Source organism: Neurospora tetraspora (assembly GCF_033439725.1).
Source record: "Neurospora tetraspora strain CBS 560.94 chromosome Unknown B0H65scaffold_6, whole genome shotgun sequence".
NCBI classification, from domain to species: Eukaryota; Fungi; Ascomycota; class Sordariomycetes; order Sordariales; family Sordariaceae; genus Neurospora; species Neurospora tetraspora.
The window spans coordinates 3,701,948-3,716,819 of record NW_026944388.1 but is presented as its reverse complement, the minus strand read 5'-3'; the positions used below and the strand labels follow the sequence as shown (position 1 = coordinate 3,716,819).

General features: G+C 52.8%; 2 protein-coding genes and 1 pseudogene across 3 annotated transcripts; 1 reads left to right on the top strand and 2 right to left on the bottom strand.

The window, feature by feature from the left end:
• Positions 1-1,193: 1,193 nt before the first annotated feature.
• Positions 1,194-5,238, bottom strand: B0H65DRAFT_278258 (pleckstrin domain-containing protein). The gene is made up of 5 exons (XM_062822841.1): positions 4,819-5,238; positions 4,326-4,661; positions 3,550-4,264; positions 2,539-3,486; positions 1,194-2,478 (listed from the first exon to the last, which is right to left on the bottom strand). Exons 1-5 carry the CDS (start codon positions 5,012-5,014, stop codon positions 1,239-1,241), a joined length of 3,435 nt encoding a protein of 1,144 aa, XP_062679933.1. The 5' UTR covers positions 5,015-5,238; the 3' UTR covers positions 1,194-1,238.
• Positions 5,239-11,207: 5,969 nt separating this feature from the next.
• Positions 11,208-11,301, top strand: B0H65DRAFT_t362 (annotated as a pseudogene). The gene has a single exon. The product of its transcript is annotated as a tRNA-OTHER (tRNA).
• A 970-nt stretch (positions 11,302-12,271) lies between these two features.
• B0H65DRAFT_474240 (T-complex protein 1 subunit theta) lies at positions 12,272-14,556 on the bottom strand. Its single transcript, XM_062827235.1, has 4 exons — positions 14,385-14,556; positions 12,827-14,219; positions 12,597-12,770; positions 12,272-12,524 (listed from the first exon to the last, which is right to left on the bottom strand). The coding sequence occupies exons 1-4, from the start codon at positions 14,441-14,443 to the stop codon at positions 12,507-12,509; spliced, it is 1,644 nt and encodes a 547-aa protein (XP_062679932.1). The 5' UTR covers positions 14,444-14,556; the 3' UTR covers positions 12,272-12,506.
• Between the last annotated feature and the right edge of the window lie 316 nt (positions 14,557-14,872).

Sequence of the window (14,872 nt, the reverse complement as noted above, 5' to 3'; positions counted from 1 at the left end):
AAATCTTCGTTATTTAGCGTATTTGAGTATTCAAATTGAGGCCATTACTATCTTGACGAAGAGTTGGACAAAGTAGAATACACTTCTCAACAAACTAGACAAGGGAGAGCAGGTCTACGATCCATCTGAAGACCAACAGACCAAGAAGCGAAAGCGTCATAGCGGATCACGGAGAAACCGTAAACGACGTTAACAACGATCCCATTGACATTGACATTGACATTGACATTGATATTGACATTGATATTGACATTGACATTGATATTGATAGCGACAGCGACGGAGATGGCGATAGCTTCAAATCAATGGCAGCACGAAAGAGGGTGCGCGCGAATGCACTTGGCTGGCAATATTGAAGTTGGCGCGGTTGGGAGCCAGAGATTGGCTGCACACCCATAAAAGTGGGTTTATACTAGCCACGTATGAATTCTATACTAGCTATGTAGCCTTTGCGGTCAGTGCATTGCTTGGCCGCTCTTGGCCGCCCCGAAAGCCCCGTTCCCGTTGCATCTCCGGCCTCTAGTGGTCTGTCCGGATCTCGGCGAGGTCGGAAGCTGTTGATCAACGCCATCGACGGCCAACCACTTGCTTCAGTTCAAATGCCGTGATACACTGTGGTCGGGTGTCACTACGATCAACATCAACATTATCGCTGCGGCTAGCTGCTTGTGATCATCAAGAGAGTTCAGCTGGGAGTTAGTACCCAAGTCAGATACTGCGAGATGCATGTCATACAGTATAAGGATCATGGTGATGATGTATTCCACCTAGGTATTCAACTCTTCCTCTGCTTTTCCCTTCCCTTCCTCCCATTATCCCCAACCAGAGAATCATGATCGATGCCTCCCCCATTCCAAATTATCGCGTACATAAATCTTATTCATTTACAGTCCTCCCCAATCCATCTCACATGTACGTACTACAAATTCAACAGCAGCCAGCCCATAGATGCCGACAAAGCAAGCCCCCCAAAGATATCCAACCGCAAACCAAAAGTAGCCACCACCAATGTGACAAGATATTGTTATATAATAAAGAAGAAGGATGACCAGGTGCAACAAAGTGCGACACAAGAAGTAAAAGTGGTATCATCGAGCCAAAGGTCGCAATTCGAACCAGCCAACCATGTAACAAAAAGAAGAAAATAAAAACTGCCACCGATCGACAAAGTATGTTCCGTTATCGGTTGGCAATGTTAGCGAGAAGAAGAGCAAAGCTAGCAGTCCATGAGGAACCCACTATGCTTCCTCCATGATGCCGCCCTCCCCTCCTCCTTCCGCCGTCCACTCCTGGCTCTTCTCCGTAAGCTTCTTGATGCCACTGACCCGGCCCGCCCAGAGACTTTCGATCGGCGTGCGGAACGTAAATGCCCGCTGAGAGCTGATCACCCCAATGGCCTGCAGCACCGCCTTGCGGCTGTCGCGCCCAAAGATGGCAGGGTGGTTGATCCACTCGAGACTGGACTCGAGTTCCGCATCAAGAGCTGACACGGTAGTCGGGTCGATGGCGGATGCCCCGGTGTTCATGGCGCTAAGAGCATCGTTGGATCGCCGGGTCGATATGGTCAAGCCGGTTCCGGGTGCCGTGGGGTAATTCGCCATCGTAGGGGACGGCGAGTTCATCCGGTCCGGAGTGCCGGGAATCGGCGAGTGGGCGCGGTGCGGGTGAGGCGTGGACGGGAGCGACTTGGTGGGCGGTCCTCCTGGTGCTGGTGGCACAGGGGGCAACCCGCCCTTACCAAGTCCCTTGAGAATGGATCGCGTCTCGCTCAACAGCGTATGGGCGCGATCGTGCTGGCCTCTGCTGACTAAGGTTAATGCTCGAGTCAACATGTCCGACGTGAGAATTTCCATCCGCCGCTGTACGATATACGGGTGAGGTGGTATCGTTGGCGAGTTGGCCCACGGCTTCTTCGAGCCTGCTGGTGCCGGCAGCACTGTAATTGCCAAAAGCGATGGTCTCGTGTGCTGCGTGGCGCCTTCGCGTAGAATATCCCCCCAGCTAAGGTCGGCCTGTATCAAAGGAACCTCCTCCACCGACATCGCCCTTTGGTCCTCGTCGTCCATGGGTCCGCCTATTGCCTCCAGTCCTGAAACGACAGTATCCCAGTAAGCGTGCGACTGTGGCTCTTCAGACGACGTATCAGGCATAATCGTCAGTTGTACAAGCACGTCGCGCTTGTCGCCGAATCGAAGGTCGCCCAAGTTGGCCTCCGCATCGCGCCCAGTTGCCCGCTTCGTTATTTGGAGCGCGCCACTGATCTTGCCCAGCTTGGCTGGCGACCCCTCTGGGAGTTTGAGCTTGAGCTTCACATTTTGGTGAGACAAGCTCTGCATAGCACCGAGGCAGCCTGCCAGACACTCTCGGAGCATCATCCAATCCTTGACATAAGTATATGATGCCTTGGTCCTCGTCGAGAGCTCAATCATGGTGTCAGGCTTGTGTGTCGTTCCCAGGCCGAATGAGTGAATCGTGATCCTAAAATAGCAGTTAGTTTCATGTCACAAATATAAAGGTTGGTATGGTGATAAGACATACTTGGCAGCTTCCGCACGCGACACCACAAAGTCGACGCTGTCCGCATCGGAAGTCGAGGCATCGCTGATCAGCATGATAGTGGCAATGGGATTGTTGTACTTGCGCCCCATGAGCAGATCCATAGCCACGTTCGCACCCTCAACCACATCCGCACGATGGCTCTTCTGCCCCACGGGCTTGACCGATGCCAAAACGTTGCTCCAGCCAGGCCACGCCTTGGTAGTCATGCCCACAATTGGAACACCACCGCCCGAGGATCCAAACGTGACGAGACCCATGCGGTCACGCTCGCCTAGGGAGCTGACCATAAAACGAAGGGCGTCGCGGACAAGGTTGATCTTCACACCTTGCATGGAGGCCGAAATCGGAACAACAACGACGACGTCAACCGGGACGTGGATCGATGGCGGCAGCCCTGGGCTTCGTACATTGGTATACTCAGTCGGGGCCGTGGTGGCAGACCTGGCCCCGCCCCAGGATGACGCCTGGGATGATACCCGCTGCTTCGAACCAGCGCTCCTGTTCCATTCGTCTTCCTCTGCCTCGGAAAATTCGCGGTCGTACTCGGGACTGCGCATTGGTGATGTCTCGACGGCATTCAGATCCAACAGGGCCTGTTGCCACAGCTTGAGCTGGTTGCGATTCTCGAACCGAAGGTGGAACTGCGGTAGCTCGTTCACTGACAAGTTCAGCGTCAGGATATTCTCGTCGACAGATCCGGTTTCCGATACCTCGTTCAGGTGCTTCTTGATCAAGATCGATCCCTTCAGCGTGCATCGACCCGTTTTGCGCGCCGATTCATCCTCCCACTGTCCTGGTGCTGGGTGCGCATTCTTCTTCTCCTTTACGCAGATGAGCATCTCAGCGAAGAGAAAGCATTCCAGCTCCTGCCATGACACCTTATCCTTGCCTACACGGAGTGTGCCGTACAGTCGGAGTTTCCCGAAGCTAAATATGGTGTTAGCAAGAATACTAAAGAGAAGTGCTTAACCAAATGAAGTATTCACTTACCGGCTGAAGTCGAGGCCATGCCAGTTGTCGACTCGGCTGCGCAGATTCTCGGTCATCTCTGCCAACACTTCAGGTGATTCGTAGGGGTAGAAGCGAGGCGCATTCCTCGTAGGCGACGGTACGCGCGGATATGGCTCTTCAGCTCTGGGTGGCGGTAGCATGGGCGGTCCATTCTGTAGGTCCTCGGGATCCGGCCTCCACTTGTTGTCGGGTACCTCAACCGTGACCAGACAGGTAAGCGTCTGCTGTTGCCGCGACCTGCTAATTGTAGGGAACTCGGACCGGATGGTAACGGTCGGTGCTGGAATCGGATTTCGGGTTATCGCACGGGGACTTGATATCGACGTTTCCATAGCCTGGACATCGTAGTCGTGTCTTCGCGGTGGACCACTCTGCATCGTTTCCGGATATCCTCCCGATGAGGCCATTCCTCCGGTAGCGCCCGTGGCCCCTGTAGCATCACTATCGCTACGCGCGTGTCTCGAGTTTGGCGTGTAACGAGGATCTGACGACGAAGGGGCGTCGCGACTGTCGCGTTGGCTACCCCTTGCCATGGCATGAGGTGGCAAACCTCCATCTTGCCGAGCACTCGATCCTCGACTTGGTGCTCGTGCTAGCTGATCATCCCATGGCTGCTGCGATGAAGCTGGATTTGGAGCTGGTGGTGACCGAGTGTCGTTTACGGAACCTGAGCGTACCATGTTGCTGATTTTTTCTGATGTTGAGCTGGTTAGCGCTACCGAGCATTCACGCCAGGAAGGTTTGTTTTCCCTTACCGATATCTAGCACGTTTCCGCCACGGCTGGTGTCCAAATGCAATGGCGCGTCGCATGTTGGGCAGTATTGAGACTCAAACTCGCGGATGAACTCGTAAAAGCAAGCCTCGTGTGACACATGGGTACACGAGAATTGTAATATCCTCTCGCCCTGCAGGGTATGCTCCAGCGGCTCCTCACAAACTGCACACTCGCTTCCAACAAACGTGCGCTCCCGGCGTCCCCGGCTCCCGTTAGTGTTCATGCTGTTGATCTCTCGTGAGTGAGAAGGTGAAGTAGGTGTAACTGGTGAGTAGTGTGATTGCGCGCCTAAGTGTCCGTTAGGGATCCGGCTGTCTGTTAGGCGAAGCCTAGGTTAGCAGCCAGCTCAACTGAAGGCGCATCCATGGTACCTAAGAGTCCTTGCTCCCGAGACACCAGAGCTAGATTGCGGTAAGGGAAGGGAGAGAGAAGGGGTGGCCGGTCTGAGACTCAACCGTAAGATATGACCTACCTCTCTCGGAATATGACGCCGCGGGATACTGTCTTGCAGGAACGCCGGAGTGATTGTGGTAAGCAGAGGGAATGGATGATGAAGAGGGCCCACGCAGGCCAAGGTCTTGCAACGTCGACGCCTGATGGTCGTGTGGCCGCCTGTTTTGCTGCTCCTTGGCGTGGCCCTTATGCTTGCTGTGCAATCTGCTGAACATGTGGAAGATGGTTTTCGACGACCGAAGTGACGTCGAATGTCGGCTGAGCTAATATGCGGCCGCGGCGGGGTGTTTGGGGGGTAAGTTTGGCCTGCAGCCGAACAGTTCTAGGGTGTTTGGGCTTTTCTGCGGGATCTCCTTCAAAAGACTGACGATCGGAAACCTATCCCTAGGGTCTTCTTTCCCCTTTCGTTGCTTGTCGCCCTTGGAAAGGCTGTACGAAGTCACAAACGCTTGGGTCAAGCCTTTGGAGTACGTTTCAGGGGTCGTATCAACAATGCGGAAACAGTCCCAGGGATGGCGGCCAGCGCATGGCTGTTTGGAACAAAGCTGACTGAAAAGCAGAGACTCCCGTCCTATACTCTTTCCCTCTCCGTTTCTCTCTTTCGAAGTTGAAGACCAGCCAATATGGGGGGCCGATGTTAATCAAACCCTCCTGTAGTTGTCGATGCGAAGCCTTGGCCGGTGTGTTTTCCCACACGTGTTTGCTGTCCTCAACGGTCCAGTTCCTCACCACACGGGCTCGTGGCTGTTAGCCTCGCAGAGCACCTACACGGGATACAGTGAGAAAGCCGCAAAGTCTGTCCAACACCAATGCCGATTCGTCCAAGACTCTTCCAGAGACTCTAAGACCAAGACCTGAGGCTTAATATAGTATCACAGCCACCTAACCCGTAGAACCGCAAGAAAACAAGCCAGCGGAGGCCAGTCAACGCGATTGTGCAAGATATCTTGTTTTGTTGGTTGGCTGCGCAAACAATCGGTCGTCTGTAGAAGAATACGATCGGCGGATTGGCGAGCAGAAAGGGCTGGGTATGAGGTCGATGGGACCTTTCGTTGAGCAGCTACGTAGATGACAGGGAATCGAGGATATCGCTGAAGTCGTCGACTGCTTTGGTTGCTCGGCACCGGCTTGGTTGTTTCCTGCTTTCCTTTTCCTCGTTCCACACTCCGGTACGGGTCGGTTCGACTTCTGCGGTTCTGCAGGTGACTGCGCGATGCAGCAGTATGGCGCGCGCGCAAGGACTGGATGATTGGCTCTTGACCGGGTTCAAGTGTCTCTGAGGTCAAGATGCGTTCGGCGGCGGGGTACTTTATTCGGCCAACGTCAACTTGTTTGTACACACTAGAGAGACGTGTGTGCATATGGTGGGCTTGTGGGAAAAGGAAGGGTCGTGACACCACCACCAACAAAAGGGCGGCTTTCTAGAAACAAACTGAAGGGCGGCTAGAGATGGACGTGACAGACAGGCAGCGGACTGGAGGAAAAGGGAAAATCGGGGCTCCAGTAGATTTTAACGTGCCGGGCGGTTCGCATCGCACAGAACCACATGAACCACCCAGGCAGGTCGCCAGCGTGCTGCTCCTCGCTTCTGCATCACGCAAGCTGGGGGAGGGCGGACCCATAGACACATGGGAGCGATCGGAGGCGTCCCGCTCTAGGGGGAACCAAGACTCCAAGGGAACCTCTCACGGGCGTCTCTTTGACGCTTCCAGTTCTGACCCTGTTCCTTGTATCGTTACTCTGATAGTGGAGTTGACCGGGTCAAGCGTGCGCTAAGGAGGACCTGCAGTGAAGGACATTTTCCGCTGTCCACCGCGCGGGCGAACTCTTTTCTGAGTGGTGAACCAAACAATCCACCATCCAGGGGCATCAGGGGTTATTATGTTGCGCCTGATATAATCTCTTTTTGTTTGCAATTTTCTTTTCTTTCGTCGAGGCTTCGGTATTTGCTTGCAGAGCCCCCTGTCCAAGGGAACGATGAGCAAGACAACGGCGAACTGATCGTCGGCACTGCCATGTCGAATTTCGATTTTCAGGACCCGGTATATCATGGCTGAAACATCTGTTCTTAGCATCATGAAAGTGCGAGCGGTACATTGTCTCCGGCCAACCTCCGTGTTGTGAGACCACCAGAAGCATGTTGGTAGGTGGGTGAGGGTGAGGGTGAGACGGGAAGGCCCGCGGAAAAGTTCCGAGGTCCAGAACCCGAATTTCTTGCGATGCGACGTACTTTGGACACTATTGATGGAGGCGCATAGGATATCAAGAAAAAAACCACCTCGGCCGTCTACATGTTCGCAGTCAGAGTAACGAACTGATCATGTCCACCACCGGACTTGGCTACCGAAGCTTTGCAAGGCTGAAGCAACAGCCGAATCGAGTCAAGTCGAGGCGTCTTCTTCGGGGCAGACGAGCAGAGGTGGGAGCAGGGGGGACTTGAGGGGCAGGTCAGACCCGAAACTCTAGAGGCATCCTTGGTGTCGTTGCCAGCACGTGGCGGTGCCATACATAGTGTCGCGGATGCTTCCAGGAGTGTTCCAGGTTCCCTGACAGGCCCGACGTCCTGGTAGACTCCCCTCCGTGTCTTGTCTGTCCTGCTTTTTCCTCCGAATTTCCCCTGGCCATCACCTCATCGCCCCCACCTGTTGCTGGGCTTCTGGACCTGGGAAGCTGTCAGCATTTTGAAGGCCGGAGATTAGCAGAGACTGAGGAGGCCTGGGAAGCTTCTTTGATCTCCCGTCTTGTCAGGAGTTCCCTGCTCTGGAAGGTATTTCTGAAATATGGTGTCGAGTCTGCGAGTGTGCCAAGCGCGCGGAAGGGTGGCGCTTCTTCAGGCGCCGCAAGAGTGTAAGATTTGCTCATGCACACCAGAAAGACGAGAGACCTTCTTGAAGCGTACTAGCAGCGATCTGCTTGATACCCTTGATACCGTTAGAACGGCCTTTCCGCGTGGCCTGGTCGAGCTGGAGATGATGTGGGTGCGAACAAGTGAAGGTGGTGATTCCGAAATCCTACCTGGTCTTATACGCGGGGTTGATGCCATGGTCCATGAGAGGAACGAGAGATGGCCTGGTGGGAGAGGAAGGTTAGACAACACTTGTGGAATTCTTTGTCTGCCTGGATGCCGCGGCTGGTTGTGATTAGCAAGTATTCGAAAATCTCTTCATCCTCAAGCTGCACCTTCCCTACGACTATCAAAAACTGAACACGAAAATTTTCATCTGTTGCTTCCAAGCTCATGACACTGAATATCGCACCTTCCGAAAGGCATAACTTGTTGGAAATTAGGAGTGGGGTCTTGTATGTAAGTGGGGCACTGTTCTGGCTCTTGATCCACTTCTCTCAGCTGGGCGGCATGAGATGATCGAGTGGCACAACTTCCACTTTCAACAGCAGTTCCAATATTGGAGAGAGCAAGAATGAAGCTCAAGGAGCAGTCATCATCAGTTTCCATGACTGGTATCGTTGATCATACCTCTCCATCTGATGGCAAACTACTATCAGACCTTTGGAACTCAATAGGTAGCTTCCGCCTATCACAGGCTCCACCTGTCCTCCCGCACAAAATACAGGTGATAAGGCTATAAGCCGACCTATTATAACTTTATATCCGCCATCTGCAAGGTAAAATGAAGCTTTTCAGGGTCAAAAACAAACATTGGTCCCAAGTCTGTGATCTCGTGCGTCCGACTGCAACATCGAGACCGCCAGAGTTTACCGAATCCTTGCGACTGGCCGAATCCGCATATTGTCTGCACCCGCCGATAAGGTACAACCATGGCCATGTTAGCGACTGCTACCTACGATGGCCTTTTCCAACGGTCCAATACAACGCCGCCTACGAACTCGGAACGGCAGGTTTACTCGCGCCCACGACACTGGTTGGCCAGTCCATGTGGCCGTGCGCTCCGTTCGTCGGCATCGCGGCTGAACGGCATGGACGGGAAGACAAAAAGCCAAATCATACAGATCGCTGTGATATCAGACACATAACCGACTGCTTCTAGGTCGGGCGGGACCCTTTCAGCCTTCATGAGGCACCGCGGCTTGAGTCAGTGATCTAGCTCAGGAACGGTTCATGGTAATTGCCTCCCCTCTCCCAGTTTCATCTGCCAAGAAAAAGACAAGCAAATCGGCATCCCATCCCGCAGATTTTATTGCAGATGGGCGCGACGCCGCAAAAAAGCATCGCGGCTCGCGGGGGTTCAAGCTTTGAAAGACGCGAACGCTGGTTCGTCTGGGACTCTGGGGGAGGCAAGGACGTCGCTGCAGTGGTCTGAAGCTGAGTGTCCCAGTTGCTTGAGAAGCTCATCCCCTGCCTCGCTTACGTTTCAACTCCTCTTCAAACACATCCGGGGTAGCACACACGGGACACGGCCGATGAAGCTCCTCAACGACACCACACACTAGCTAGTAGCCTCATGGTATCGGACCGCTGTGATGTGATGGCCAAACCTGCGTAACAGCCATGGGGACCAAGAGAAAGAAGGCGATGATAACACCCTCCGGGACTTGTGCGTCCGAGCGATCCCATGGACACCGGTTCCATGTTCAGGAACTTTATTGCAGCTGGTGACGCGAAGAGACAGCCAAGGCTCGTAAGTTGCGTAACGGACTTGTAAAAACTCCGTCGCCGCTTCAAGATGGATAGCCTCTCAAATCTCCCCCGCATTTCCAGCATCACCTTGCAAAAGCTTTTGTTCCATGAAGGCGGGTGAACTGCTGCCATTCAGGGGTGTTTGGTCAAGATGAATCCTCTATCACACCATCGACTACATCATCACGGCGACCGTGCGCAGCCTCGTGATGCGAAATTCGAAAGCCAAACCGGTATCATAATTCGCGGAAAGACATTTCTTTGCTCAACAGATATTGGTCCCCGCCTCAAGTAAAAGACATGCAGACGCACTGACCTTATATGTGTACACACAGACCATGATTATATTCAGAATCAGCATCGAGCCAACGATAGCCGCGGTGTCCGAGACTTCTCTCATTCTGTTCCAAACAGGAACCATTTCTCTACTTCTCACCGTCTCTTCAGGCCGATAATCGGCTTACATCAAGTGTCATAGCGATGGAGTCATGTTCAACTACTGGACCTTAACAAGTTGAGTGGCCGCTTGATGGGCCTCGGTGATATCTTTTCCTCGTTTGGCGATGTTCGTTGCGCTTACAATCACAAAAGCTTCCAAAACGTACAAAATAACTTGTTCGATCTGTCTTCACAGGACGGGCAAAAAGCCTCACGAAAGAAGACTGCTTCGGTGGCTTAGCCTGGAAGCAGTTAATTGTTACATTTGCAGAGGAGACTCAAAATCAAGTTGTATCTATACTACTTGTAGTATGGGAAGACACTTGCCTGTTGTATCGTCAGCAGACTCACATTTCCCCCCTTCAACAAACACACATCCAGTTTCCTTAAATCTATTCCGTCTTTCAACAATCATCCGTCTAGTTTAGGATCTGGGTTAAAGAGCGTCAATCCCCAGGTGTCGTGAACCATGCGGTGTCGTTTAGATAATGTTCATTTTACTGTGTTCAGCAAACCAAACGCGCATGTCGATCCTAGCCTCTTAGGGCCCAAAGACGTGAATTATCACACATCCCCACAACGAGAAATGTGTAGATCGATGATGAATAAAGTGTAGGAAATGAGTATCAAGGATTTCACATTTCTAGTATCGAATCTCTTCGTGTCCAAGGTATATAGGTAGATAGGTAGTCACTCTTTCACTCATCACTCAGAAGAGCCAGCTTCTTCGCCAAACCGCCCGGAGTTGAGTTAATGCGAGACTGACGCCGCAACAAATGGAAGTTGCGACAGATCATGGATTAACTTGTGCGGAAGACACTCGACAATGGGCTCCACCAATGTACACCCGCATCTACATGATGACCATCCATGTATTCTCCTCGGTTTTGACATCATGATGCCAGTTCTTCCATACCTTCTCTATCTTGTAATTCTCAAGCATTACCTAGGTTTGTTGTCTGAGAGGAAGTGAACTTAAGTGAAGGGAAAGTCTGCAACACTCGGGTTGTACGGGCCTTCCTTTGCTGTGCGGCTTGGTTGTTTCCGCCATGCTTCGCTCTCGCTCTTTCCCATCTTTTTACACGTATGGCAGAATACTTGCCGTATTCAGTCGACAAGACACACGGAAAGCATAGACTACCCAAGTAGCCAATGTCTCACGGCTGGCTCGAAATGAGGCCGCTCCTGCCGCTTCTTCCATCCCGTCTACCCACTGCTCCTTTCCCGCCGCACCTGCCTCCTCCGACCTCCGTCACCCACCTGCCCAGCCAACCCCGCGTCATCCCTCATCCCAAGTCATTCCAAGTTACAACCCACCCCGCCCCTTCTAGGGGATATATAAGTTCCCTTCACAAGCTCCCTTCCCGTGGATGGCTCGTTGGTGTAATGGTAACATTCCTGGCGTGGAAATTCCGCGTCTGCATACGTGCCGCAGGAAGATGACGGTTCGAGTCCGTTACGGGGACATCCACACATTTTTTTTTTTTGCTTTTTTGCTTGTTTTCCGTTTTTGAGGAAAAACTATCCTATCCGCATACATCATGCAAAGACGAAGGGAGGGAGGTTTCAAGGAAACTAGTAGGTAATACGTGCGTGTGTTGAAGGGGAAAATGATAGGCTAAACGAGACAATAGGAGAGTGTCCTTGTTGAATGTTCTTTCAGTTTAATTGCCATCAAGGAATCTCTGGTTATGATGTACTGCTCGACTACCTACAACTATGCACCAGTCATTCCACGTCAGTTTTTCTTGAATTTAACAGGGACATACAGCAGATACGTGGAAGTTATGATGTTAGTTAGCTCCTCACTGATTGCTTTCGTGCGTCACACTTGGTGACTGAGCTGTAGGTAACTACTTGAGCAGTTAGCAAATAAATGCAGTACTCCTTGAAGGTGAACCCGGGAAGAATAAAGTCGATGCCTTCCTTATTCTAGCACTCACTATGGGAGACACATGGTAGCAGGAAAACATGCGTGGCAGATAGATACCTCAGAGTATGACTACGAGGCACCACCAAGAGGGGAGAAGCTGATGGTATGGGCAATAAAGTAACTGGACTTTTGAAAGACATCTATCTGATCGAGCAATTACTACTGATGTTCAAGGAAAAGATGGGGAAAAAAAAGAAGGCCATATCAACATCGGAAAGATAGATATGGCATGTGATTCAAGGTGACGAGCCGAGTGACCAAATGCGTAAGCAAGTGAAACTCCCTCCATTGGACCTGAAGGTTGAAAGCTAAAGAGTTCAGGTTGTTCAAGATGTCAAGGTCACGCCGTGGACAGTTGGTCACTGAGTGAGGGAGGGAGCAGCTACTCGTCAGGCTTGCAAAATCGGCGGTGACTAGCGATTTTGCAGGCCTGACGAGTACCCATGACACTGAAATCTTTCTCAATCCATACGATTTGATGGAGACGGGACAGAAGCAGATAGTGTTTGTTGATACCGCGACAAAGCGCAAGCGTGGCCATTGGGACATCTCGGAGAGACCGACATACACACAGACCAGATAGTGTGAGAAGGGCAGACAGATCTTTGCCAGACCGAAATTTGGGTATTACTTTGAGTACACGGCTATGTCACCTTGCTGTCTATATCAACATTTCATTTCACAAGCCGCAGTATCTATCCCTTTGGCTCAATTACACGTTTTCCGCTCTTCTAACAGATCAGTCCTCATCCCAGTTCTGTGGCAGACGAGTAGTTAGCAACAAATTTTCCGAGTCAGTCAAGAAAGGGCGGACTTGTTGAAAACTTACAGGGTTGGGACCGGGGGGCTTGGGACCACCGGCCTGTCTGGCAACGATAATCTGATCAACAGAAAGAACCGTCCTGGCAGCCTCGGTGGCGAGCTTGATAGCCCATTGCTTGGTTACGAGGAGATCGAGAATACCCTCCTTCACGGCATCAAGGGTGCCGGAGTTGTCGTTGTTCTGTAAACTTGTCAGTCACTGCATAACACGCGAGTGTATACACGGCTGAAACATACCTCGACATCCACACCCGTCGACCAGGTGTCCTTCTTCTGATGGGCGGCATAGAGCCTGCTGAGCACCTCGGTGGCATCCAGACCGGCGCTCTCCGCCAATATCCTAGGAACGACCTCGAACGCCTCACCGTACTTCTTGATAGAGTACTGCGCGAGACCCTGGGTTCTCTCGCCAATAGCCTGTATCCTTTCGACGAGCTGGATCTCAGTGGCGCCGGCGCCGGGGACCAAGCGAGCATCCTTTGTGATAGCCTTGACGACGTTGACACCGTCATCGACGGCACGCTCAACATCATCGAGGTGGTTCTGAGTAGCGCCCCGCAGAACGAGGGTTGCTGTCCTTGTGACCTCATCCTCCTGTCTGAACACGGTAACGCGGTCACCGCCAATCTCCATAGTCTCCACAACGTCGATGCTGCCCATCTCGTCGGGCATGGGCGCACCCAGACGGGCCAGGGGAGTGGCACCGACAACTCTGCATACGCGCCTGAGCTCGAACTTGGAAAGAATCTTGATGACCAGGATGCCGTATCTGTTAAGGTAGTGCATCGCCAGCTCACCGACTGTGGAACCGGCAACGAGGACTCTGAGGCCTGAGTTGTAGAGCTCCTTGACCACCGTCTCAAGCTGGTTCTCCTCTCCCTTTGTGAAGTCGAGCATCTCCTGGGCGTTGTGTAGTAGGACGGTGCCCTTGGTCTCGGTCTGGCTGGTATCGATGGGGCAGGTGTAGACACCTACCTTGGCCTTCTTGGCCTTCTTGACGGTGCCGTTGGGCTCCTTGGGGAAGACCATGCCCTTGACGACACGGCTCTGGTCGAGGCTGCCACCCATAATCTTGACGACGCGGATGTTGTCGACGTTGAAGTTGGCGGGGTTCTTGGGGAGAACGGCAAGGATGGCCTCGGCGACCAGGTCGGCCAGGAAGTCCTCGTTACCGTTCTGCTTGCTGGCAATAACGGTGCGGAGGGCCTTGCTCAAGCCGGCCTGCGACCGCAAGTCCTCCACCTTGTCGACAACAAGCTCCTCCAGGGTATCCAGGGCAATCTTCTGGGCGCGCTCGTAACCGGTGACAATGTCGGAAGTCTTGAGACCCATGCGCAACAGGTCCTCGGCCTTCTTCAGGAGCTCACCGGCAAGGATGGTGACAAGGTTGGTAGCATCGCCCATCTCGGATTCTTGTTGTTGACTGGCCATGACCAGCAGCTTGGCGGCGGGGTGGACGACATCGAGCTCGCGGAGAATGGTAGCGGCGTCGGAGGTCAGGATCATCTTCTGGAGGTGGTTGATGACGATCTTGTTGCGTCCATAGGGACCGAGGGAGGTCTGGACGGTCGAGGAGATGGCCCTGCAGGCATCGATGTTGCGAAGGACGGCGCCATCCTCGGAATCGTAGCTGTTGGGGGTTGGGACATGGTTAGAGCTTGTGTATCAAGGTCACGCATCATGAACCCCTTGGGACCGCATAGGATAGGCGCAAGCAAGCCATGGAGGGGAGTTTGGCGGGGTAGAACTGGACAGTGATGCAACAAGCTGAATTATTAAAAGAGACAAAACCTACTTGTTGTAGCCGCCTTTGAACAAGCCGGCGTTCGGGGCGTTGGGGATATTCAAGGACATGGTGGGCTTCGATTCTGGTGTTTCTCCTGAATCTTTGTTGTTTGGTCGGGCTTCCTCCGTCTTGCGGTGTCTTCGCTGGCCGTAGCCAAATGCCAAATGGACCTCCCTCCTCAGGAGCTCCCCCCAGCGGGCGGGGCCCACAAAAAAAGTCGATGAAGCGGATAGAAGACAGCAGTGGCGGGCTGGCGGCAGGCAAGGTCTGGTATAAGCGAATAGGGAAGCTCTAGACCTTCCACTCAGCTCACCGCAGCAAACTTGTTACTGCATGGACCTAAGCGTTTAACACTAGAGGTATCCGCATATGCCAAAATATCCCTTGATCTGGCGACCAAGAATCGTCGACTTTCAGAGGAGCATCCAGGACAGCAGCTGCGGGACCTCCAGCTTTCAGAAATAGTGGACCTGTACTGTACTTGGGTACATCAGCCT